This window comes from Coloeus monedula, assembly GCF_965178545.1.
Source record: "Coloeus monedula genome assembly, chromosome: 3".
NCBI classification, from domain to species: Eukaryota; Metazoa; Chordata; class Aves; order Passeriformes; family Corvidae; genus Coloeus; species Coloeus monedula.
Window position 1 is genome coordinate 90,039,172 of NC_138783.1, and position 24,077 is coordinate 90,063,248.

At 41.5% G+C, this 24,077-nt stretch overlaps 1 protein-coding gene across 1 annotated transcript in view; it reads left to right on the plus strand.

Annotated features, from left to right (window-relative positions):
• Window positions 1–2,085: 2,085 nt before the first annotated feature.
• SLC9A2 (solute carrier family 9 member A2) overlaps window positions 2,086–24,077 on the plus strand; it is a gene marked incomplete at its 5' end in the record, with an annotated part of 34,675 nt that continues 12,683 nt past the window's right edge. The window contains 5 exons of the mRNA XM_082278700.1: window positions 2,086–2,377; window positions 7,882–8,345; window positions 13,618–13,868; window positions 20,443–20,660; window positions 22,020–22,222. Of these exons, the coding sequence (XP_082134826.1) occupies window positions 2,086–2,377; window positions 7,882–8,345; window positions 13,618–13,868; window positions 20,443–20,660; window positions 22,020–22,222 (1,428 nt within the window). The remainder of the gene's footprint in view (window positions 2,378–7,881; window positions 8,346–13,617; window positions 13,869–20,442; window positions 20,661–22,019; window positions 22,223–24,077) is intronic.

Sequence of the window (24,077 nt, forward strand, 5' to 3'; positions counted from 1 at the left end):
TGACACTACTGAAGATGAGTCTCAGTTCAGTGCAGCATCCTGCAGGTAGATAACTAGAAGGGATCCTAGAGAGCATGTATTGACGTTTTCATAACTGCATTTTTCAGAAAGGTTTTCTTCATCTGCAGAAAAGGTCATAAAATGAGACATGCAAGTACCATTACAGATCTTATAATTTTAGACGGAATTAAATTTATTATTTATAATAAATAAAGGTATCTCCTTCACCTGAGGGTTAGACTTTTCTTATGGATGGTCTGACTGGGACAAGGAGATTCAAAAATTAAAGACCATTTTCTTTTCGTATTCCTTTTCCATATAAAGCAAATGTCCTCAGTATCGGCAATATTTCTGTTTCCCCTATTTCAGAGAATGTAATAAAACAAATAAGATATGACGATACTGCATTGTGCTAGAGAGTTAGATGGTGAATATACTGGTTTGATATTAAAACATGTATTCCTGACTGAATTGTAGATAAATAATGAACATTTCTTTATAAATATTATGTCTTAAAATTTGTCATTGAAACCACAGGCTTAGTGCCCTTTATTCAGATTCTGAAGGTAAATGACAACTACAGGTATTCAGCTAATTGATTCTGAACTTTAACACCCTACAGAAACAGCAGCCACTGATAAACTTGTGAAAAAGTAACTTCTACTTCCTGCTTTAGTTTTATTGGAAGTCAAGAAAGACATGCTTTGCTATAGAGGCATGCACAATGGTGTGCTCTAAAGATTTTATGAGTTTGAGCTTTGGAATACTGTCTTACTCATATGTGGTGAAGTCATGAGTAAATCATGGGTGAGATTCCATTCTTTTAGGAAATACAGAAACGTGGTCCTCAGCAGTATCTGACGGAATCAGCTCCCAGTGCCTTCAGAAACAGGATTTTGCAAATCACATGGTCAGTATTTGCAACACACACTCGCATGTACAGAAATATACTATCAGTCATATATGAGAATACATGAATGAGCAATCATATATGCTTATACAGTGTGCACTTTTAACTGCCTGAAATAATAGAATGTATATCTCTTAATTAACAGAAATGGGATTGTTCCTATCACCTGCTTGAGAGGTGGAAACATATAGACAATATACTATATATTATATTATGTATTAAATATATAATATACTATATAACTACATATAGAATATAAAATGTCTATATTCTAGAACATGGATATACATATATATGAATCTACATACATATATGTATACAGTGCGTGGTCTTTTAACTCTCCAAATTAAGAGAGTTTTAATTAGTGTGAACAGAATGCTGTCTTTCATATACGTGGTAGAAACACCTTTTCTGTATTTGGTAATGGCAAAATACATATGTTCATACACACATATTCATATGTAAAAAATACTTTATTACTATATACATATACATATAAGCATTCATATGCGCATATATATATATATTTACATGTCTGTGTATAGATGTACATACATACATATAAAGTCCATAAATTGCTTTTAGATATACGTATGTAGAGACTGTATATGTATCTACAGGCGTATCCATATAGAGCGTGTTGACACTTTAGTTTATATAAATATATATGTATGTATTTGTATGACTGCATAGGTATCTCTCTTAGAGTAATCTGCAGTTAAAGGAACACTCCCCGGCGCTGCCTACACCTGTGCAGCCCCGTTCATCCTCGCAGGTGCTGAGGGGCAGGAGCTGGTCCCGGGGTGCCCGAGCTCCCGCTCACACCGCAGCACCTGGCGGCGGCCGGGACCTGGACGCAGGACCAGGGTCCCTTCCGGGCGCTGCCGCGGAGGCTGCCGGCGGCCGGCCGGAGCCGGGGGCGGCGGGGGCGGCGGGGGCGGTGGCCGGGAGGCTGCGGCGGGGCTACCCCGCGGCTTGGCCCCGCGGGGGCGGCCCCGGGGGCGGCCCGGGGGGGAGCGGAGCGCTGCGGGCGGCCGGCGGCGCCGGGCCGGGACTCGCCCAGTCACCGGGGAGGAGGCGGGGCCGGCGGGGCCGCGGCGGCGGCAGGTGCCCGCGGCGGCGGGGATGGTGGCGGCGGCCGGCGCGGGGCTGTAGGGCGGCGGAGCGGGGACGCCATGGGCAGCCGCCGCGGTCCCCCGCGCCCCGCCGCGCCTCTGCTGCCGGTGCCCGCGCTGCTGCCGGTGCTGCCGGTGCTGGCGGCGCTGGCGGCCGGCGCGGCGGAGGCGCGGGCCACCTCGGAAGGGCAGCTGCCCGGCGCCGCGGCGATGGGCACCGGCACCCCTCCGAGCCCCAGCGGCACCGCTTTCGAGGAGACGCGGCTTCACGTCTTCACCCTGGACTACCCCCACGTGCAAATCCCGTTCGAGATCACCCTCTGGATCCTGCTGGCCTCCCTCGCCAAGATCGGTGAGCGGGGCCGTGCGGCGACCCTCCCTCCCTGCCCGTACCTGGCCGGCCGCCGCTGCCGGGGCCGCCGCGCACAGCCGGGCTGGGGCGGTCCGCGCCCGCCGCGGGGGGCGCGGGGCGGGCGGACGGGGGCTGATGCTCCTCCGCGGAGCGGGATGTCCGGGCGGGATTTGGCTGGCAGGAGTCGGGGTTCTCTCAGTTAGGAAAGGTGCGGAGAAGAAAATAGACGGGTCAGCCCCGGACTACGAGGACTGTAAAACCCGGAGTTCACCCGATGCATGACTGACTTTTTCTTGATCTCTCTGCTGTCATTTGAGCACGGTCTTCTTTTTCTTAAAATAACGCCGGGTATAATGACAGTCTCAAAACAGAACAACGGATCGATGAAAAGAAAATATTTATGAGGGTAGAGTATGCCTCCTTCTTACTCTGATTTTCCACCATTCACTTATGTCCCGAGAAAGATATAAAAGACAGCACTCTTACGAGTAAGGAAGGCCACCTCTTCCCTCATGTGGAAAACATTTGCATTGCATAGTTTCAATGAGTTTCGTGCAGCTTATACATCATGTTTTTAGTTAACTTCTACGTCCCAAACAGAGAAAGGTGTACATCATAATAGTCTAAAAAATGTCAGGTAATAGTGTGCTAGACAGCTATTTAAATTCCAGTAAATCTCTATGAGTTATGAACTTTATGTCTTCTTACCTAGAGGACAATATAAGGAATAAAGCTCTGGGACCAAATAAGTAAGTTTACCCACACTACAGTTGTTCCATTCAGAACTCTGACTTTGCAGCACAGATTACCTTAAAAAATACCATCATGCTCGTTCTGACAAAATATTTTTATCAAAGTTAAAAATTTTAACCTCTGCTTGTGAAATTTACATAGACTGTGTCACAATTTCGTCAGTGATCATGTAATTAGGATTCTGAAAACCCAAAAATTTGTACTCACCTCCTGCCATGGCTAACATTGTGGTTGGCGGCCTGATCCTTGACCCAAGTAACTTGGTCTGCCATCATTATTTCCTGCAGAAGTACTGTGTGTTGCAGCCATTAAGCAGGCATGTATCCTGATGCATATATCTTAATGCATTAAAGGTGCATGCTTAGTCTTAAGTATGCACTTAGGTGTTTGCAGAATCAGAACAGAGTTCAAATATGATACACTCAAATATAATATGAACTGTAATAACCAGAAAACAGGGAGTCTGGTAGAGAACTTAGCCCGGTGAGTACTGAAAATTGCTCTGGCTTCTGAGTTTAGATAAAGCAAAAACTCTTGAATAAGCTAAAACTATTGAAAAAGTTTCTGTTTTATTAAAGGTTTTTATTAAAAGGTAAGCCATTTGAAACATGTAAATACACGTACAGACACAATAATACATAATTTCTGTAAGATTATACATTCTATCATGATATTTTGCCAGTGCATAGGCATCTAAAGAGTTAAAACAAAAAAAATGTTGCCTAACTACTTTAATTTTCCAGTGTGACTCTAGTAAAGTAAGCAAGCAAACAGCACAGCTGAAGAAAAATGCATATAATTTTAAAAACCTTTCAGTTACACCAAATGAAAGCAAGTGTGGCTAATCTAGGACATGCTGTTGTCAGTGCGTTTGCGCGGAGCAATGAGGGCCAGATCCAGGAGCGGCCCTAGGTGTGGCAGTTCTCAGCTTCACCACACCTATCTGCAGGCGCCCTGACTCCGGGACTGGAATTAGGAACATCCAGTTCTTGCTCCTGGAGCTCTGTCTGTGCTTCCTTATCCAGTGAGTGCATCAGGTAAACCTTCCCAGGTCAGGCTCCCATTGCTCCAAAGTCACATTCCATGTCAAATTTTCACTGGTTTGTGCCGTCTTTTTTATTGAGGGTAGCGCAGATAGGCAGTTTTGAACTGCCTAGATACCTAAACGCTGCTCTGCCATGTCCTACTGTTTACTACACGTGTCTCAATTCAAAAGGATGAATATGGGTTTCCCAGCCCATGTCACTGCCTGTAGCCCCAAGAGCGGCCCTCTGAGAGAGGAGCCTCTCTGATGCATTCCTCTCCTCATCATTTCCTGCTGGGCAGCACAGGCATCTTGCCCCTGACATGCCAGGCAGCGTGAAATCCACCTCGAGACTCCTGCACTGCCCAGGAAACTTCGGTGCTTAATCTGGCATCACAAATTCCTTTCTGGGGCTAGGCACTGAATGCTTACGCTTGGCACTGCCGAGTATCAAACCTTCATGAACAGATCCCTAAGGTCTTTTCAGCTGTGAGGAGCTCAGAAGATAGGGTCCTGTGTAATAACAGCTCTCTCACTGTGTGAAAGATCCCAGAGAAAACTCAACTGCAGCACCCAGTTATGAATCTTTTAGCAAATATCTTTTCACAGAAGTGCAGTTTCACCAGAGCTGAAATGTTCCAGTATTTGCTAATTTTTATAGGGAATTTACCTGAAAGGTTTGTCTGATCCTGCCTGTGATCATGTCACTGTAGGCTTGGTTTAGAGGGAGCAAGAAAGCGTAAAAAAGGAAAACCTGAGGCTGTCAAGCAGAACTTGAACATTTTGACAAGATACATTTTCACGAAGACATTAAGAACGTGGTGCTTTTTATTCCAGTATAGGACACGAGCACAATTTAAAATCTAATAAACTGCCTTGAATGGAATTATTTTATAACTACCTCTACTTATTTCTTCTTTTGTGTGTTGATACCAGAGGTGTGTTACTCACGTGCTGATGGACTCCATGAGTATATTAGATGGGACCATTGCACCTGAATATGCTGGAGTCTCTTAAGTAGTAAGACTAGTATACTTAATGCCCAGTTTTACTTAATTTTTATGCTACTAAACCTACAGAATGTTGTGTAACTGATCCAGATTCCCATTACTTTTATGTTTAATCACAAATGCATGAGAGGTGTTTCTTCTGACAATTGAGCTGATACCCTTCCAACCCTGCTCTCCTGAAAGAAGGTTTAAGCTGTTCAGAGGTACTCATTTAGTGGCATTTCCAGCATCAGAAAGCACTGGAATTCACCCCCCCAAAAAAGGAAACTGGGATTCTAAGGACTTTTAACTTGAAACATACCAAACTTGCACTTTAGGCAAGTGTCCTACTGCCATTTTTGCCATGATACATGGAGGATGTTTACTCAATAAGCATCTTCCATGCTGTTGAAGCTGAGTCACTGCATAATCTGAAGCCCAAGAATAGGGTCAGAGGAGAAGAAAGCAGCTGTAGTCCTGCATTCAGCGTGAAAGTCTGAGTATTTCTGTACTGCAGGGGATCCGCTCCCGCGGCGCTCCTGACCCTGTGGCTGTGAATCCAGCAGAGAAGGGAAGATGTCCCTCATCCTGCAGGGCATCTGCTACGACTTGATGTGCACTGGATTCTAAATCCTAGCTCTCTGTCTTCAAATCAGGAACCATAGCCTGTCCCTAATCACCCTTGGATACTTTTCACGTAGGCAGGAAGTCTTCCAAGAATTTTGATGCTGTTTACATGAATCAAAAGCATGTTTAGCTTAGTGGGAGTCTTTCCATTACCTTTAAGAATGAGGTGGAATCCCAAATCTCTGACAGGCTATGAACTTTCCAGAGTGATTTGTAAAGAAGAAAAGAAAAGATTTTAATTTTTTTACTCACAGTAGACATTTCATTGCATTACAAGCGGTTGGGACTATTTTTATTTTCATCAAAAGCTGCATTTACAAAATTTCCCTCCTCTTGAATTTTTATTGAGGAAATGATTTAAAATTTACTTTTGAAGGGTTTAAAAAAACTTTTGGCAAAACCTACTTACTGAGGGGAAACTTCCTGACCATTGAATAGGAATTCTATTTCTGTCACTGCAGAAACTAAGATAAATCATAAAATGTCTATATGGAAGAGGCTGAAAGGTGAAGAGTCAAGTCTTCCACTGCAAATTCTTGATTTTTCCAGGATCTTTACCTGTTCTGCCAAAATAGGACATTGGTGATTCTGGTTTTGAAGAATGGCAATGAATTTGGCAGTCCTTCTAATGAGTCACATAGGCTGTGTTTCTAATTATTGAAAGCAGTCTGTGTTCATTCAAAAAGGAAAAAAAAATGCAACTTGAGCTGCTTGCTTTTAAAAATAGTTTTAATAGTTACAGAATATATAAGTAAAAAGTCTGTAGATTAAAACAGCTTTCCTCTTGCTCCTTAACAATTTGTTTTTCCTAATTATAAGTTCAGGCTTTCTTTTAACTGGAAAAAAAATCTATGGTGAAAGGAGAATTAACAAAATAGGTGTTACAAGATACATAACCCCAAAACTGGGAAACTGGATGTAAACTATATGAAGACTGCAGTAGTTTAACTGTTTCGACTACAGGTGGGATTTTTACTGAAATAGTTTTACTGAAATAGACGCCCGTTATTACCACACCCAGTGTTTCCGTGCAGCTCTCATTTAAAATAATTTAAATGCTTTTTAGTCAGGCAGGGATTGTGGGATCTCGTGGGTGTGGATCAATTTCTATATAATTATGTGGGCCAAATATAGATAAGGAGGAGTCTGGAAAAGATTGGCATCGCTGGGACCTGGAATGTGACCTTGGTGCATAAGGTTGATCATTCCATTAGATTGGCCAGAGTAAGCTCCTTCAAAACTTTTCCCATTCATTACCAGAATTATCCTTACAACAGCCAACTTCTATAAGTAACTAGAATCTTTAAATCAAAACTGCATGGCTTTGAGAGTTTTAGAAGGCTAAGTAACATTCAACCTCTAAGTCTGCATTTGTAACCTTTTAAAATTCATTTCTTCAGTACTTTGCACAGATTTTTATGAGAGAATCCTGACTCTACCACAATTCATATGATACAGAAGAATGAATATAATAATACAGGCTACAACTTACTGTCACTTTATGGAAAACGTTGATTCTTGTGAAATTAATTTGGCAGCTTCACTAAAAATAATAATTGTATCTGTAAATGCTTCTTCCTTGTTGTAGGGGAAGTGATCATGGGTGACTAGGTGCAGGTCACATGTACTAGTTCCCCTCACTAGCTTTGAGACTCTAAAAGTAAAAATGAAATTAATGTACTCTTTAAACTCTTTTGTGAAGCTGTCCAGAGAGGAAGAAGTGGTTAGTATGATTTTTTTTTCTCTATCTAAATGTAATTTGCCCTAGAGAAGCATTTGGATTGTGTTTCTGGAGGATTCTACATTTAAATAATTACCCCACAGTTTCACAGAGAACCCTTGCACACAGTTGCTCCATCCAGCCTAGCTCTTAAGTGGAATGTCTACCTATTAATTTGTCTCTCCACCAAATCAACTGAATTAACTGTGCTAGCCAACATATTTGCCTTGACCCATTATGGATGTCCAGTTCAGTCTTTGCAACGAAAATGAAATTGCTCTGCAATCACTGTTTGTTTAGTATAGAAATGAAGACAACAGAATCCAGAATAATCTTACGGATTCGGTACAAGTAATCATTTCCCTTTCTTGTGTTTGAATTTCCTTTGAAGGCTTTCATCTCTATCACAAGTTGCCCTCAATAGTACCTGAAAGCTGTCTCCTTATTCTGGTTGGATTGCTTCTTGGTGGGATTATTTTTGGAGCAGAGGAGAAGTCCCCACCTGTAATGAACAGTGACGTGTTTTTCTTGTATCTGTTACCACCCATTGTACTCGACGCTGGATATTTTATGCCAACTCGTCTGTTCTTTGAGAACTTTGGTACCATATTCTGGTATGCTGTGGTGGGTACACTCTGGAATGCCATCGGCATTGGAATTTCCCTTTATGGAATTTGCCAGATCAGTGCATTTGGTTTGACTGATATCACTTTGCTGCAGAATTTGCTCTTTGGCAGCCTCATTTCAGCTGTGGATCCCGTGGCGGTGTTAGCCGTCTTTGAAAATATCCATGTCAATGAGCAGCTTTATATCCTGGTGTTTGGAGAGTCTTTGCTGAATGATGCTATAACTGTGGTAAGTTACTTGATAAATGATTAATTGATAAAAATGATGAATGATTGTTTGCATGCCACTCCATTGTATCTCTTTGTATCTGCTTATTACAGTTTGCTAATAGATAGAAGTCAAGGAGTGCTAATGTGACTATCTAATTCTTTAGATTTAGAAACCACAGTGGTCTTACTACGTGAGAGTAATGGTAGCATATTTACTGTAGGGATTTTACTACCTGATCACTCCAGTTTCTGTATCTTTGTAATTCTGTTACTTCTGTAATTTGAAACTCTCTGTTTTCCTCACCTGCAGAAATGTTGGGCAGGAAAGGGAACGGGCCAGTGTGGGTGTCACAGTGTGTTAATGGGGAGGATGGCAAATCACGGAGATAGCACAGGACCTGGCTGAGGTTAACGTTTTGCATATGCCCATCCACTTGGAACTGCCCTGAAACCACCAATACATATATCCCAGGCTACAGATAAGACAGCCACCTGGAGGCAGTAATTTCTAATCATTAACTAGCTGAACTAGGGTTGTGGTGCTGACCTGAGGACAGCAATCTGCAAATTCCATTATCCCCTGCAGTGTCCCTCATTTGTACCTGATGACACTGTGTCTAGGGCATTACTCCCATTTATCCATGCCTTGAAATCCTGACCATGCCAACCATGTCCTAGCATGCTTTCTGTTTTGTGAGGCATAGAGGCCCTGTTTTTCATATGCTGGAAGGATCAGAAAGATTGGTGAATTGGGTCTGCACTTTCCTGTCTCTGTCCCTGGCTTCTCCTTCCTGTCCCATTCTATGCACAATTGTCCTTCTGTTTTCCCCTTTTCTTGGACTTCGCCTCACCAGTTTTTCCCTTTTCTTGGACTTTTCCTCACCTCCTTAACACATGTATATGTCATCATTTATTCTGAGCCTTGGTATTGATAAAATCTTGTGTGTCTGTGGGAATACTATATTATTTTTTCACTTACACTGCACGCTTTACCTGAATCTGTTGCTATCCAGTCAGCTGAATTGCATCTCCTCTTATGGGCTTGCCTTAAAGCCTAGCTTTTCTCATTAGCTTATAGTTGGAACTGCCTGCCAATGCTAAAATGACACTTAAGCCAGTCCTGTAAATAAATAGGTGTACATACTGAGTTTCAAAAGGCTTAGCAGTTCAGCCATAGCAGGGTCTGTCTCTAGTCACTCTTAATGGCCACTTGTGCGATGTCTCTTCATACAAGATTTTTTTCTGGGGGGAAAGGCTCTAGTTATTTAAAACTTGTTGTTTGGTGGATTTTTTCCAAACAAAATCACTTTTTTCAATCACAAAGTCAGCCACTGGAGCAGCAATTAGTACTGCATGATTTGCTAGGAAAACCCTTCATCCTGATATTCATATTCATATTCATATGTGCTATTTCCCAAAGGCAAATTTCTCTAAACCACCATTTTTATAGGGGCTGGCATGGCAATTTAATGTGTAGCTTTCCTGTAGGCATCATTATTGCCTTCTCTGGAGGTTTCCTTATGGCCTACCTCCCCAGATGCCCTAACAGAGGGAAGATAACCTGAGGAGTCTGTAGGGACAGTCCAGTAATGCACTGGCCTTACATATATTTATGAAGGAGAGAAAGGAATGTAAAGTACCTTTGGTCTTACTTCCTATCGCTTGAAGGTAGCACTTGGACAGAGATCAAGTTGTTTCCACATGCACAGAATTGGTCTGCTAATGGTTCCTTGTTATGTTTTCGCACACCTGCAATCATGTGATTATACCTAAAATGTGACCCGGGCCGTCACACAGATTCCTGGGGCTGCCCTTAGAGGACCTTGCCTTCCCTTCCCATAGCAGGTGCTGCTGGAGCAGCCCTTGATGGGCTCTCAGCCATGTGCTCTGAGGAGGTGATGTTATGTACTCTCCCTTCCTCTGCCCCTGTTTCACAGGGGGAGCTGATAAAACCCACGACCAGCAGAGCTCAGAACCTTTCAGCTTTCATCTGCTGGAGCCCTTGAGTCCTACCTGCCCTGGCAGGACCTGAAGTGGGATGTGGGGATGAAGTAGGATGGGAGTTGAATGTATGTTGGCCTTCCATGGAAGCCGCCTAACTCCTGTGGCCACTGCAGTATCAAAAACCTGGGGTTATGCAGATAGGCAGTGCAAAACAGGGTGGCTTTACTGAAGGTGCTTTTATTAGAATAGCAGTGTCACCTATGCTTTCCTTTTCAGGGAAGATGCTACTACACCTTCATCTTGTATAGAAAGAAAGGTGTGTTTTCTCAAGAATATCAGTTCTGCTGCATTTTTCAGATGGTCTTTCATACCTAATAGTTTTTGCAATATGTCTGTGCATTTGAATGTTCCATTTTCCCCACTGGTGGGATTTTGGAGCTTGAATTTGGCAGAGGACAATGTTTGACAATTGGATTCTTGATCAGAGTTGGTACTTTACCAAAAAACTGTCAGACATAACTAGCAAGGTGATATTAAATGGTAAGATCACAGCTCAGTGTCAGCAGTTCAAACTCCAATTCTGGGCTTAAAATCAGAAAGAAGGAGCCAGCATCATTATAATAATATTATTCCCATGTTAGAAAACATTACAGAAATACTCTGTATTCTGCCTCTGCTGACAACATTATTTTAGAGTGCTTTAAAGTAATTTTAGAATTAAAAACTTAATAACTGAGAACTGAGGAAAATAAGCAATTAGTGTTTCAGAGATACTCTGAGACAAGATTAAAAAGTGATCAGTGACTAATATTGCTTGGTGTGACCTTCAGTGAGTTCAGCTGAAGGCTATTGAGTTAATGGAAATCTTGAACGTCAAAAAATTCCCTTATTCTCATACCAAATGCATTAAAAATGTCACCGGAGTTGGTGTTTAATGCACTTGGAAGTTTAGAGAAAGCTCAGTAAAACTGAACTGCTGTAGAATGAATGGGAAACGAATCTGATTTTGATCTCATGTGCAACAGTGTAAATAAACAACTATGAGAATGAGGTTAAAATCATGTTCATTGCATTCCATAGTCATAGCTGCTGCTTCTACCATGGCTGAGGTGCAAAGGAGAAAATTGCTTTTCTTCTTTCAAATAACTTATGGCGTTAGACTTGTTATTTATGAAGATGTCTCCATGTGGAGCAACAGGCTCCATTCTATTTGCAGGGGGAATACTTTGCTGTGAAGATAAGGTGACGTTATGGAAAGCCTTGGATAGATAAAATTCTCTGCTTCTTTACAAGAACCTTGCAGTTCTCTTACTTTAGAGGCTAGCCTTGTATATATTTATATAGTTATTTTTTAAAATGTAAAAAATGCTATTTAAAACTCAAATTAAAGAAAATAGTCAGCTTCTGTAATATGTACCAAGAGAGTATTCTGCCAGGTCAAATTCTGCAGGTGTCTTAGAGAAAAACACAACTCTGGGATCGTCCCAAGTTTCAACAAGTGACTCAGGGAAACTCCTTGCACACAAGTCAACAGTATTCTTTGGTCTGTGATTCAAGGAGTCCTGGGAGTCTGTGGAACAAGAGGATCTTGTAAAGTGACCAGCAAAGGCACTCCTACTGTCAGTAGGTTTAATTCTGGTATACTTCTCTCCATGCAAATCCATAAGGTCCACAAATCAAAACAGGTGGAAAAACTGTGGAGCCTATGACATTGTTTTCTTGTCCTGCACAGTACACAGTAACATGGAATGGGTCAAAAAGGCTGGGAGTCTGCCTCAGAGCAACAGGGGGTTTGTCCAGATGAAAAAGGAGACTTCTCCCAAGTGGACTCATCCTGAGAGATCACTGTTATCAAATAAATAGAATCATAATCCTGCTATTGTATTTGCTGCTTTGTAATGAAAATTACTGGTAACTATTCTAGGTTTCATTTAACCTTCTATTTTCATGCTTGCTCTGGAATATATTTTTTCTTTCCTGTTTCAGTTCTTTCACTTAGCCCAAACGACCCATAATAAGCCATGTCTTTGCATTAAACTCTTAGTTCTGTAAGACTTATCCAGTTTTGACTAAGAAGTGCTGAACAGCTTATGTTCTGTCCTGTGAGAGAGAACTAAGACTACAAACATGAGAAATCCTTCCACAGCCACTACTCAAACACCTACTTTGTTAGCACAATGAAAGTACTGATAAAACATTGTTCTCTCAAATAGCATTCCTGATAGAGAAACCTGTTTGGTTTACTGAGAAGTCCAGAAAGAAAGCAGAGGTTTAACTCCTGCAAGCTGTCTAAGATGACTGGTCTTCACTGGCTTAGCCTGTGAACCCACTGTGGTGGGAATAGGTGCCTGTGACCAAAGTTAGCTCTGTACAAGGGGACGGTGTAGCCATCCTGGTACTGCAGGGCTGGGAGCATACATGCAGCACCAGGGAAGGGTTGAACCTCCCAGGTGAGTCTGCAGATGGGGCAACCCTGTAAGGTTTCTTTATGAGTAACTGATTCCACTGTTTTCTGTTTTGGAGAAACTAAAATACCGGATACTAGAGAAATGTGGACTTTAGGTTGTACTGTTTCCTGTATAAAACAAAAAGGGTCTCTGGCTAAGAAAACGTGATAATCCCATTGACCTAGTTTGTTTTGGAGGATGGTTATAAACACTTTGAAAATTAAACTGGGCAAACACCTGGAAACAGTTTTTTTAATGGCAATGAAATCCAAATCTCTAGAAACATTGGATTCCTAGTGGTTGATAATTTTGAGCAAGAGAGATGGCTTCATAAATACCATGTTTCTTTTACTCCTTGAGGTGCTTACTGTCTGTTCCCAGCCCCCCCCTACACCCTCTCCTATCCCACCAGTTTAGATGAATCTGTGGTCTAGTTCAGTACTCTACCTCTCAGTGTCATGTAGCTCAAACAGATTTGAAAATAACCTGATTTTTCACTGGTTATGAAACTGGTGGGTTTTTTTTCTCCTTCTGTTTTATTTCTTTTAATCTGGGGAAAATCTGAAATGGACATTTGTGGAGAAATTAGAAGCTCTGTAAATAAATGAAGAATTAAAGAAGAATTAGATAGATTTATGCTCCTGGCCCCCAGAGTGGCACAGGTTAAGAAATCTGTCCCATTTGCAAAAATGGGAGTAGTTATATTTATCTGTCTTTGTCTATCTCCCCAGTATATATGGATGACAAATAATATGCCAGAGATAAATAACAGCATATCTAAAAAGTGAATTCAAGGTAGATAGAGAAATTCAAGTTCAGCTTTTAAGCAGAGGAACATAATGGCATGAAGGGAAATTGAGAATAGTTCAAAAAGATAATGTGCTTTCTTTTTCCTCATAGGTCCTGTACAATTTGTTCAAGTCTTTCTGCCAGATGCGCACAATTAAGGTTATTGACATATTCGCTGGGATTGCTAACTTCTTTATAGTGGGGATCGGTGGAGTATTGATTGGAATCCTTTTGGGATTTGTAGCAGCCTTTACCACCCGTTTCACCCATAAAATCCGAGTGATTGAGCCACTCTTTGTCTTCCTGTACAGTTACTTGTCATACATAACAGCTGAAATGTTTCATCTCTCGGGCATCATGGCGTAAGTACCCCAAACTTCAGTAATCATAGCATCCAAGTAAGAATGCCAAAGGAAATTGGAGAGAGGATCAGATTTTGCAAACCTTGCCATGTGGCATTGTTCCACAGTGCATGGCAGAGTTACTGGCTTGAGGATTTCCGGCCTCTTCCCTCCCGCTTCCACCCCATTCTCTCAGCTTGCCACCACACCAGCTGTGTCACTAAAACTGCTCATGGCATCACATCATAAGCCATATCCTTGAAATGTTCCAAGTTAAAAATATTCACTTGTATTTTCAGTGGGCTTATTTTTAACCCAGGTCACTTTGGTGACCTGTGTCCTCATGTGACCTTTCAACTAGTCATAATGGCATGGGTGAGGGGTGGCCCATGGTGCTGTAGGGGCAGTGGTGGCAGGGAGGGTGTGGGAGTGGTAGCAGGGAACTTCATGAGCTGGCTTCACTTTTGATGCCGATATATTGTGAACCTATCTTTAAAAGTTAGTCATGTGAGCAGCCAGTAAGTACCATTCAATGAAGACAATGTATATATCATTAAGGCAAACTCCTGCTGGATTACAGGCACAATAAAGATTGGGTGAATGTAAAATTTTCAGTCCTATGGTGATATAATCCGATAGTTTAGTATCTTGATACGTGTGCCTGTGTGTTACAATGTTCTTTGTATGCATCATTATGTATAAAATAATATTTTTCTTCCCACTTCCAACAGATAGAAATATTTTCACTTCTGTTTTTCCACTCTTGGTCTTCAGTAAAAAAAGAGCACAGCCTCTCTCTTCATTCTGTTTATACTGTAACAACTTCAACATTAGAAAGAGTCTTTATGACATTTGATATGCTTAAATGTTTTGCTCTGGTTCCAAGTAATATTTTTAAAGCCAACTTTCTTTAATGAATTTGTATTGTTCTAGTGGCAAATATGAGTCATTCAGGCATTAGGAGCAGAGCTTTTTCTGCAAGCTCAGATGTTACTGCTGAGTATCACTAATACTTGATAATACCTCACCTGATTATTATCTTTTAGGCAAGTGAAGATAGGTTTAATATCATAGTCATGCCAGTATAAGGTTTTCAGGAGCTGGGAGGCGATTTACAAGGAAACTTACAGGTGATGATTATACTTATACTGATTTCAGTAGTATAAAAATAGGAATATGCCATGAAACAACAGGGGTTGGAACTTTAATGTAAGTAAAGAGCTAAAGATTGCCTGGGTTTCTTCCTCTGATATGAGCCTAAATAAAGCACCATATGCATCCACTTTGACCGAGTTCATAAATGTGCCATCTCTTTTCATAGCTTCTATTCATAGCATTTGTGTGGTTTCCAGTTTCCTCCACCTCTTAAGCCAAATGTCCTTGACATCCTATGATCAAATACTTAAAGGGTTTCTGAACCAAAAACGTGTGGCTAAACTGTACATGGAAAGAGTTGTGGCAGTGTTTATGAAAATACTGATTTGGACCTGCTGCATCCAGGACACAAAGGAAAGGGCATGGTGGGTCTGCTGGAGGGTCAGTGGACCCCCCACGTGCCAGTGCCTGCCACCAGCAGACCAGTGCTTCCCACAGCACTAACAGCCTATTCATTTTCATTTGTGCAGTGGCCCCTGAGTGGGTGCAGAACAGAAGAGGAAACACAAAGTATTTTTGCCCTCAAACAGCACGATAGAAAATGAGTTATCTTTAAAATGTTCTGTCCATTTTTGACTCTAAGCATACTTTGTAATTGCTGACAGAATTGTGTACAGCAGTAACATCCCGGCTGAGCCAGAAGGGCTCTCTGCTGCCATGTAGGGTCTCAGCTGCTGTAAGCCATAAAGCCTGTCCCATCCCAGCAGTGCTGCTGAGAACCTTGGAGCTCCTGCAATCTCTGCATCCCCTTGGAGTAAATCTACCCTGTTCTTTTCACATTTCATGGGCCTTTGAACTACAGAGAGTAATTTGCTCTGTGTCACAGTGCAAAAACACACACCAGTGTTGAGTTCCCTGTCGTTTTCTGCAGCGACTGACTCATGTAAGGATTGCTTGGGTCTGACTTAAAAGTCAGCCCTCCTTTGAGAAGGTAGTTGGAGCAAATGACCTTGGAATGTCCTTTACAAACAAGATTATTTATTACTTGCTTCTCTGGCCATTTACAGTTCAGCCTATGAGGAATAATTGCCTGGTCTCCCCTTTTTCACCCATATCCACGAGTCTGTTAAATTACTGATTCGCAGGTTTATAAAGATACTCAGTGAGACCTTGTGGTTACATGCTGTACCATACTTTAGGGGAAGGACATGAACAGGAACGTACAGTGTTACCAAATAAATAAGATACTTACATGGATTGCCTCATTCCTGGGCAAGTAGGAATTCACTAGCAGAGGAATAGAAGGGAATGAAAAGCACTTGTCCCTCTTCTGATAAGTCTGTGTACTCATTCTAAGGACAAACGATTCTTGAAATGTCTGTATATAACCCCTGCACTAGGTTACTTGGCTGAAATACTGAAGGGACTGAACCATGTCCCTGCAAGCAGCAGTGAGAAAATCTTCAGAAGGAGAGGAAAGAGTTTCTACTGTAACTAGAGCTGGGTGTGAATGAGGATCTCAGGTGTAAAACATACAGATGTGAATCTGAGCTTTATTCGCTTGCTTCCATTTCTAATTATAGTGCTGCATTTTCTGCTTACTAATTTCTCATAAAGGCTGTGAAGCAGCAGAACTTTTAATATAGGTTTGGTTTTTTTTTTTGCAACAATAAATTAGCAGGCAGAAAGGAGCAAACATTGAAACTACTGTAAGTTTAGTAGGTCAAGGAAACTTGAGGATTGAATCCAGTGGCCTAGTTTATTGCAGTCCTAACAGAAACTGTACTGTTTATACAGTGAGACTTTTATTCTTCAGAAGTACAGAATGTTGCAGGTTAATTGCAATGAAGTGCTTTTCCCTTCCCCTTCTTGACCAAGGCAACTACTCAGGTCACAGAACTGGAAGCCAGAATTAATGTATGTGGATGAGAAATGTAAAATAAAACACATCTAAGCTTTGGCTTTGATTATTGTGACAGTAAAAATTTGGTTTTTGAAGAACTTATTATAATAATGTACATAAAATCTTGCATAAAGACATTGGTTTTATATTAAATTCTAACACTATGTCCCCATACAATTTTCAAATGAAAGAGACTTCAACTTCTTTTTCTAATGTAAAAAAATACTCTAAAGAAATATCTGATTCAAAGTGAGCAGTGATTAGCTGTGGAATATTACTTACCTGAAGAGTAACAATTAATGTACTGCTATATTTGTTATAGCATTGAACAACTCCTCAGTTGCTTGACACTAATTGAATGAATGCAAAATGTGCCTGAAAATAAGAGTGTTGTCCCTTTAAGTTCTAGTGGTTAAGCAAGGTAGGTGTTTTAAGTTACAGCTTGCAGGGATTCTGATGAATATGGTGACAGATTCTTATCAGACATCTATTTACAGTGTCTCCATTACCTCAGGTTCCAAAAACAAACCATGTCCAGAGAATGCTTCCCCACTGCCCATGCTGCAGGGCTTTCCTACATTACTATAATCATGAAAACGTTTTATTTTAGGAAGGTAATAAATAGTACTGCGTGTTTTGTTGTACCTTTGATGCAGACCTGACAGTCCTAATGCTTCAGGGCACTAAGCTGCTGCTTTGGGACTCTGAAATGGCTGTGGCCCTAGAAATGGCTGTTTTGCAGCCCACCCACTGCCTTCTTGCTCTTTTGCATTTTCTGCCCCTGCAGTTGCCAGGTCCACTGAGTGTGCCATCGGCTGGAGCAGCCAGGCTGCATCAGACTTGTTACACTTGTGCAGATAAGCAGTGTACACACAGGGGAGCTGTCATGACCCATAGCATAGCCTGAGATGTTTGTAGGTGTGTCAGTGCAGCCTATGGCTTGTGAAGAACTGGTTTGCCACTGAGTATGAGACTTTTGGAGGGTCAAAGTGTTAAGTAGATTTGAGAAGATTTGCATATGTACTTTTGTGGTTGATCATCAGAACTATGTGCAAACTGAGGAACCTGGGAGTATTGACAGCTTCTGGGCTTGAGTGCATGTCCTGCTTCTTGTCAGGACAAAATCCGTGCATGGCCCAGGTCCTCTCCCGCTTTCTTCCTCAGGCACATAAATTTGTGGGATTTGTTGTAAGTCCCCAGTCTGGGCAACTGAAGATTGCAACAAAGAGGACAGCTGGGAAAAACATCAGTTTGTCAGTATTGGCAAAATTTCAGGACTTTGTTGTCCCAACTACATGCTCAAACTGGAAAAGTTACCTTAACTACTTAGAGTATCAGGGAGAAAGCTTGCGTGCTTATGAAATCGACATTGTATCTTCCGCAGTGGACCCTGTGTAACCAGGATGAGCTCTGCTTCCCCGGCAGTGTGCTACCTGTGGACCACAGTGGATCTTTCTGTTTAGGACCTTGGTGAAATCAGCTGGCAATGAGGAGAGGGCTGACAATTTTATCAGTCCTAAATATAGATGGGGGTCTGGGACAGTCTCAGTGAGGCTTTCTTCCTTCTTAGACTTGAGTTTGCTTAGTGTTGGAGCTAGTCTTTGCATGGCAATGGACATTTTATTTTGTGCTGACTAGATCCGCTTCTCTATCACCAAGTATAGGTGGACAAAAATGCAGAGTGAAGGCCAGGTCAGGTGCATTATTCTGCCTGTATTTGTAAGCCACTATCTGCCCCATCAGACTGCATCTGTCCCCATATCACATCCTCTTCCTTGGGTTTTATTCACTCTGATGTACATTCAGGGCCTCTTCTGCTTGGGAGAGGTCAGCAGAGTACACTGTGTTTGCTCCCAGTGTCCACATGTCCTCCCAGGCTTGTCCCTCAGAAGTATTGTTGCTCAGGCACTTTGGGGATGTAGATGTGGCTCCATGTAAGAGAAGGAAACTTCTGGACAAAACTAGCTTTAATTAATCAGGAGAAATGTGTTCAGAGTCTGGCAGTGACTACAACCTGAGCTGCTGCTATGGGCTCCCTCTTGCAAAATGCTAAGGAAATTCACTGTATGAAGGTCCTTTTGAAGTTACTGCTGCTTCTGGGATTCCTGCTGTTCTGCCATTAAAACAAACAAAAAAAATCCTTATTTTGAAGAAAGAGCCCAGGCATGTGTGTTCATAAATGTCAATGAGGTTTTTCTGAGCTCTGCCCCAGTCTGCCTGTCCATTTCCATTCACATTCAGGGGTGTTTGATTCAGAGTGGTTCAGAGATGGGGCTCTTGGCTTAGAAACAGGACATGCTCAACGGAAGAATTTCTGCAGTGAGGTCTTCACAAAACTTGGGAGATTTCAAGAGAAATTTTCAGGGATGCTAGCAAACCTGCCCTCCTCCCCCATGAGAGAGAGAAGTGTAGAGATTTCAGCATGAAGAAATATCCCCTATGTTAGCAAATAATTATAAACTGAAAACCTGGTGTAACTGGAATACATAAGCGTGGACAAGTTGGCTGTATTCAGAGAGACAGTGTAAATACATCTCTGTTTCTCTGTTTAGATTTAGTGTGCATAGTTTGACTGAGAACCCATACATAGATATGTATAATGTTCTTAAGTGGGAATCAAAGCAGATGTTGTTGCCCTAGACAGTAGAATGACAGCTGTTTCACAATGTACCTTGCCTTAGTTGTCCACCCTGATAATTACTAGTCAACTCAGACTGTGCTTCCCTATACTGAGACACCACCTTGAGGTTATCCTCCAGCCAGCTCTGCTAATTACCCTTGAACTGGTAAATGTGTAGCTGAGTGGTCCTCAGCCATCCCTGTACCATGGGCAGCCGTATTCAGCAAATGATGTACAACCAGTAATGTCATTCTTTGCTTTTCCTGAGGATTAACAAACTCTGTTTGCTAACACAGAAAATGGACTTACAGATGTATTTACAGTAAGCCCTTTCTTTCCTCTCATGTATCAGCTGAGATGCCCATTTCATTCATTTGTAGATGCTTTAAAAGTGCAGCAGCACCTGTGTGATTTCTGGTGGTGTTTTTCTCTTATTCAGCCCTGTGTGCAGGCAGAGCAGGCCTAAACTGGTGAAGGATGACAAATTGTCTGTAGCCTTGCTGCTTACTTTGCTTGGAAGAGGAGCTGACTACTGTCACTGCCACTGAGGCGGGACAACTCCTGGTATGGAAGGAGGGAAGTCCTGGCCTGCCCCAGGATGTGCAGTTTCCACCCTTTCTAATGTGCCTCAGCAGCAAAAGATGCAGCAAATCCTGTTTGCCAAGGCTGTCCCTATCTCTCCTCATTTCTGCCTCTTTCAAAACAGAGTTGAAATGACCCCTGCACAGATATGTGCATTTAGTATGTGAAAAAACCCTCCATACACTGATGTCTTCTCAGAAAACTTCCCATTGCAGAAAAAAAATCGTGCCCAAAATTGTAGGTTCACCAAGCCTGTAAATTTGAGATTGGTTATTGAATAAGTTACGCTTTGCATTTTAAAGAGAGCTATGGAAAATGAATAATATTATGTATATATGAGAGAGGTTAAAAAAAACATAAAGCCAATGAAATATGGGATAATGTTTGCCTTTTAGGATTACAGCTTGTGCCATGACCATGAATAAATACGTGGAGGAAAATGTTTCTCAGAAATCCTACACAACAATAAAATATTTCATGAAGATGCTGAGCAGTGTTAGTGAGACTTTGATCTTCATCTTCATGGGTGTGTCTACAGTTGGGAAGAACCATGAGTGGAACTGGGCCTTTGTTAGCTTCACCCTCCTCTTCTGTTTAATCTGGAGGGCACTGGGTAAGCAAGTCTCAGACTATGGGTCGGTATTCTTTGCAAGTGAAATGTTTTACCTCTTGTCAAGTAGAAAATGCCAAAACTTAGACAGAGACCCATCAGTTTGTAGAGTGGTTTTTGTATTAGTAACATGCAAGGTGAACTTCCACCTTTCCCCAAAATGGAACCTAAAAATCAGTTTTGTCCTGATCCTGCCCATCTAAAGGGAGAGGCAGTCTGCTTGTTAATCACAATACATGTATTTAAGTAAACATTTATTTACAAATAAGCAAATTTTGGTGGAAAGAACTAGCAGTCATACAACAATTAAAAAGTTTGTGGGGTTTTTTGTGGTGCTATTTTGTGGGGTTTTGTGGTTTTGTTTTTGTTTGATTTTTTTCTTTGTTTTTGGTTTTGTTTTGTTTTGAATTTATGTTTACTAGCTTTGGGATTTCCCCAGTCATTGACATAAATAGTATCAAACCAGGAAATGCTGTAATTGAAGTGTTCAGGTATATATTGCAAAGACAAACCTCCTGTAAGAAACTGTTCAATCCCTCCTGAATTTGCAGAACTAGCTCTTTTTCTTTTATCTAGAGAACTAAGTGTAGGGTAGGCTGGTAGGTCTTAAACCTGCTCCTCTGCCCAGCTTCATTTGAAATGATTCAGTCCCTCAGTGTACAAAGGTGGGTCATGCTCTAATCTGCAATCCTACATTCAGCTCCCAATTCTCTTTACAGAGCAGAAATTTGGACTATACTTCTACTGCACCTGCAACCCCAGAATTAATATTTTATGCTGAAAAGCAGCCAAACAGCCCGGTTGCCACCCAGCTCTTGCCTGCCCCATGCTTGGTCCCTTCACCTGCCTGCACTGGTGTCTTCTCCCCCATCCCCAGTCCTGCATCCTTCCTGTCTGTGTTAGTAAAATTGAGTGAATAGGAGTTTTCAGGATTCTAAGCACAGATTGATGGAAGGGACAAGCCAGTTTTTAAAATCACCTCAAATCCTATTAAAAAGCAATTAGGAGTCTTGGTCTATACTGACAGAGAATTATTGCTGTTCTAGAGGTGCAGTCTAGTAGATAGCTGTCTCGTGGAGATCTATTAGCTGCTTCAGGTCCTAAATCCAGCTGACCTGAGGTGTTTAGCTCACTAAATATGTTTAAGATGATGTCCCTAAGGCTGTTTTATTTAGTATTATGGTATTTTCAGGCTGCTAAGTAATGTTTCATTTCTTCAGTAATATATATTGAAGAAGCAAATAAAAGTTAAGGAGCAAATAGAAGTGTTTCTAAACAAATATTAGCATCATGGGCTACTTCTGTGTAATTTAAGTTCCCTTTTTCCCCCCTCCTCTTTATATTTCTGTTTTTTTCCCTCAGGTGTTTTTGTTCTGACTCAGATCATTAATGTATTCCGGACAATACCTCTCACTTTTAAGGACCAATTTATTATCGCCTACGGAGGTCTTCGAGGAGCAATTTGTTTTTCGCTTGTATTTCTGCTTCCTCCTGCTGTGTTTCCCAGGAAGAAATTGTTCATCACTGCTGTTATCGTGGTGATATTCTTTACTGTTTTCATTCAGGTAGTACCTTTCTTCTCCTGGACTTCTTCTTTCTCAGACAGGTTGTAAATAAGCCATGGGTAGAAAAAAAAATGTGCTAACTTACTGTAAGGAACATACTTGAAGGTACTCACCATAGTCATAGTAGAAAAAATGCTATGCATACCACAGGCAGGTAGCAAAAGTATGCCAGATATTAAGTACTTATGCTAACATATAAGTAGTATTAAGTATTTAAGACTAGTGAGGTTGGAGTAGAGATAAAAGATAATCTGGGTACAGCTCCAGCACTAATTCTTTTTTTAGAATATTTAAATGTGTGTGGGTACTCAGGAGTTCAGTGTTGGAAACAATGCACAGTGAGTAGGGAAAGACACTAAGGGCCCAGACAGGTGAATTAGAGTCTGGGTGTTAGGAAGTGATGCTGCAAACCAGCTGGACATCCCTGAAAAAGCACCAAGTGTGTGAAAGGACATGAAGAACTTGTCTTTGGTGACCACCTGGCCATGGAAGCCTGGTCAAGGGCGACCAAGAGACTGAAACCTGCAAAATGTAGAGGAGGCCAAGCCTGTCAAATAAACATATCAGACTAATCATTATCCAGAGCAGTGAGAGACATGTGAGTGGCTACTAATGAAATTTCAGATCTGTGGGAAAAAATGTAGAATTTTGTTACTCTGCATTTTACATGGAAAAAGGTGCTGTGGGAAGAAAGTATCTGTGCTCCTGCTTGGGAAAAGGGGCAAGGTGGAGGTCAGTGAGTTGATTTATGAAAACTGATTTTGAAGGACAGAATAATTTAAAATATGGAGATAAATGGAATGTGCTATGAGATGCAGCATGATTTATCAAAGAAAAACCTGGTATCATTCTTTCATAAGGCAATTTATTTTCTAGAGTAAACTCATTTAACTGGACTATTGTAAAATCTTTGGGGAGGGGGCTACAGAGGAGATTGTTGATGTAACTACTCATTAAACTGAGGTTTAGATTTACATTAGGATGACTGTAAAATGAATGAGGAAGGAGCTGACGGTTTCTCCTTTAAATGGAAATAGAAGCAGATTGTCCTTTGGGTCAGAAAGGATCTCTGGGGGTCTCTAGTCCAACCCTGGGCTCAAAGCAAGGCCACCTTTAAGTTAGATGATGTTAATCAGGGCCATTTCAAGCTGAGTTCAGAGTATCTTGATGGATGGAGATAACCCAGCCTCTCTGGGCACCTTCTTGAGTGTTCAGCCACCCTGGCCTGATAATAGCCTAACGAGATATTATTAAAGGAATTCCTCAAGGATAAGTTAATACTCTTGTTAATTGACGATGGCACATAAAGGTAGGAGGTTTTGTTGCTGATGTTTCTTGATGACAGATTTTGAAAAGTGTTCTCAGTGTAACAGTGAGATAGAGTATCCTGTAGAAAGAACTGAGGGCCAATATGAAAGGAGCAGAATGATATTGAACAGTAATATGTGGAAATGTGTTCTAGCTAGGACTTTCTTACTAGGAATTTCTCTTGTGAAATGGGAACCTTGCATTTGGAAAAAAATAGAAAGGGAAAAAGATACAGGTGTACTAGTTGGTAATGGGGTAGATTTTAAGTCAACAATGTAGTGGGGACAGAAGAAAGGCAAATCTGATCTTAGGGCATACTGAGACAGGTATTTCCATTAGGGCATAGTGGCACGTTCTGGAGTGATCACGGGACTGGTGAGCCTGTCATGTGAAAGGAGACCAGGATGCCTTGGCCTTAGCAAGATGAAGGAGAAGAGGGACTATAATTACTGTTTATATGAGGGAGTGAACACTGTTTAAACTAAAAGGACAAATGTTGGCACAAGAACAAAGTGGTACACAGTGACCATGATGCAATTAAGAAGCA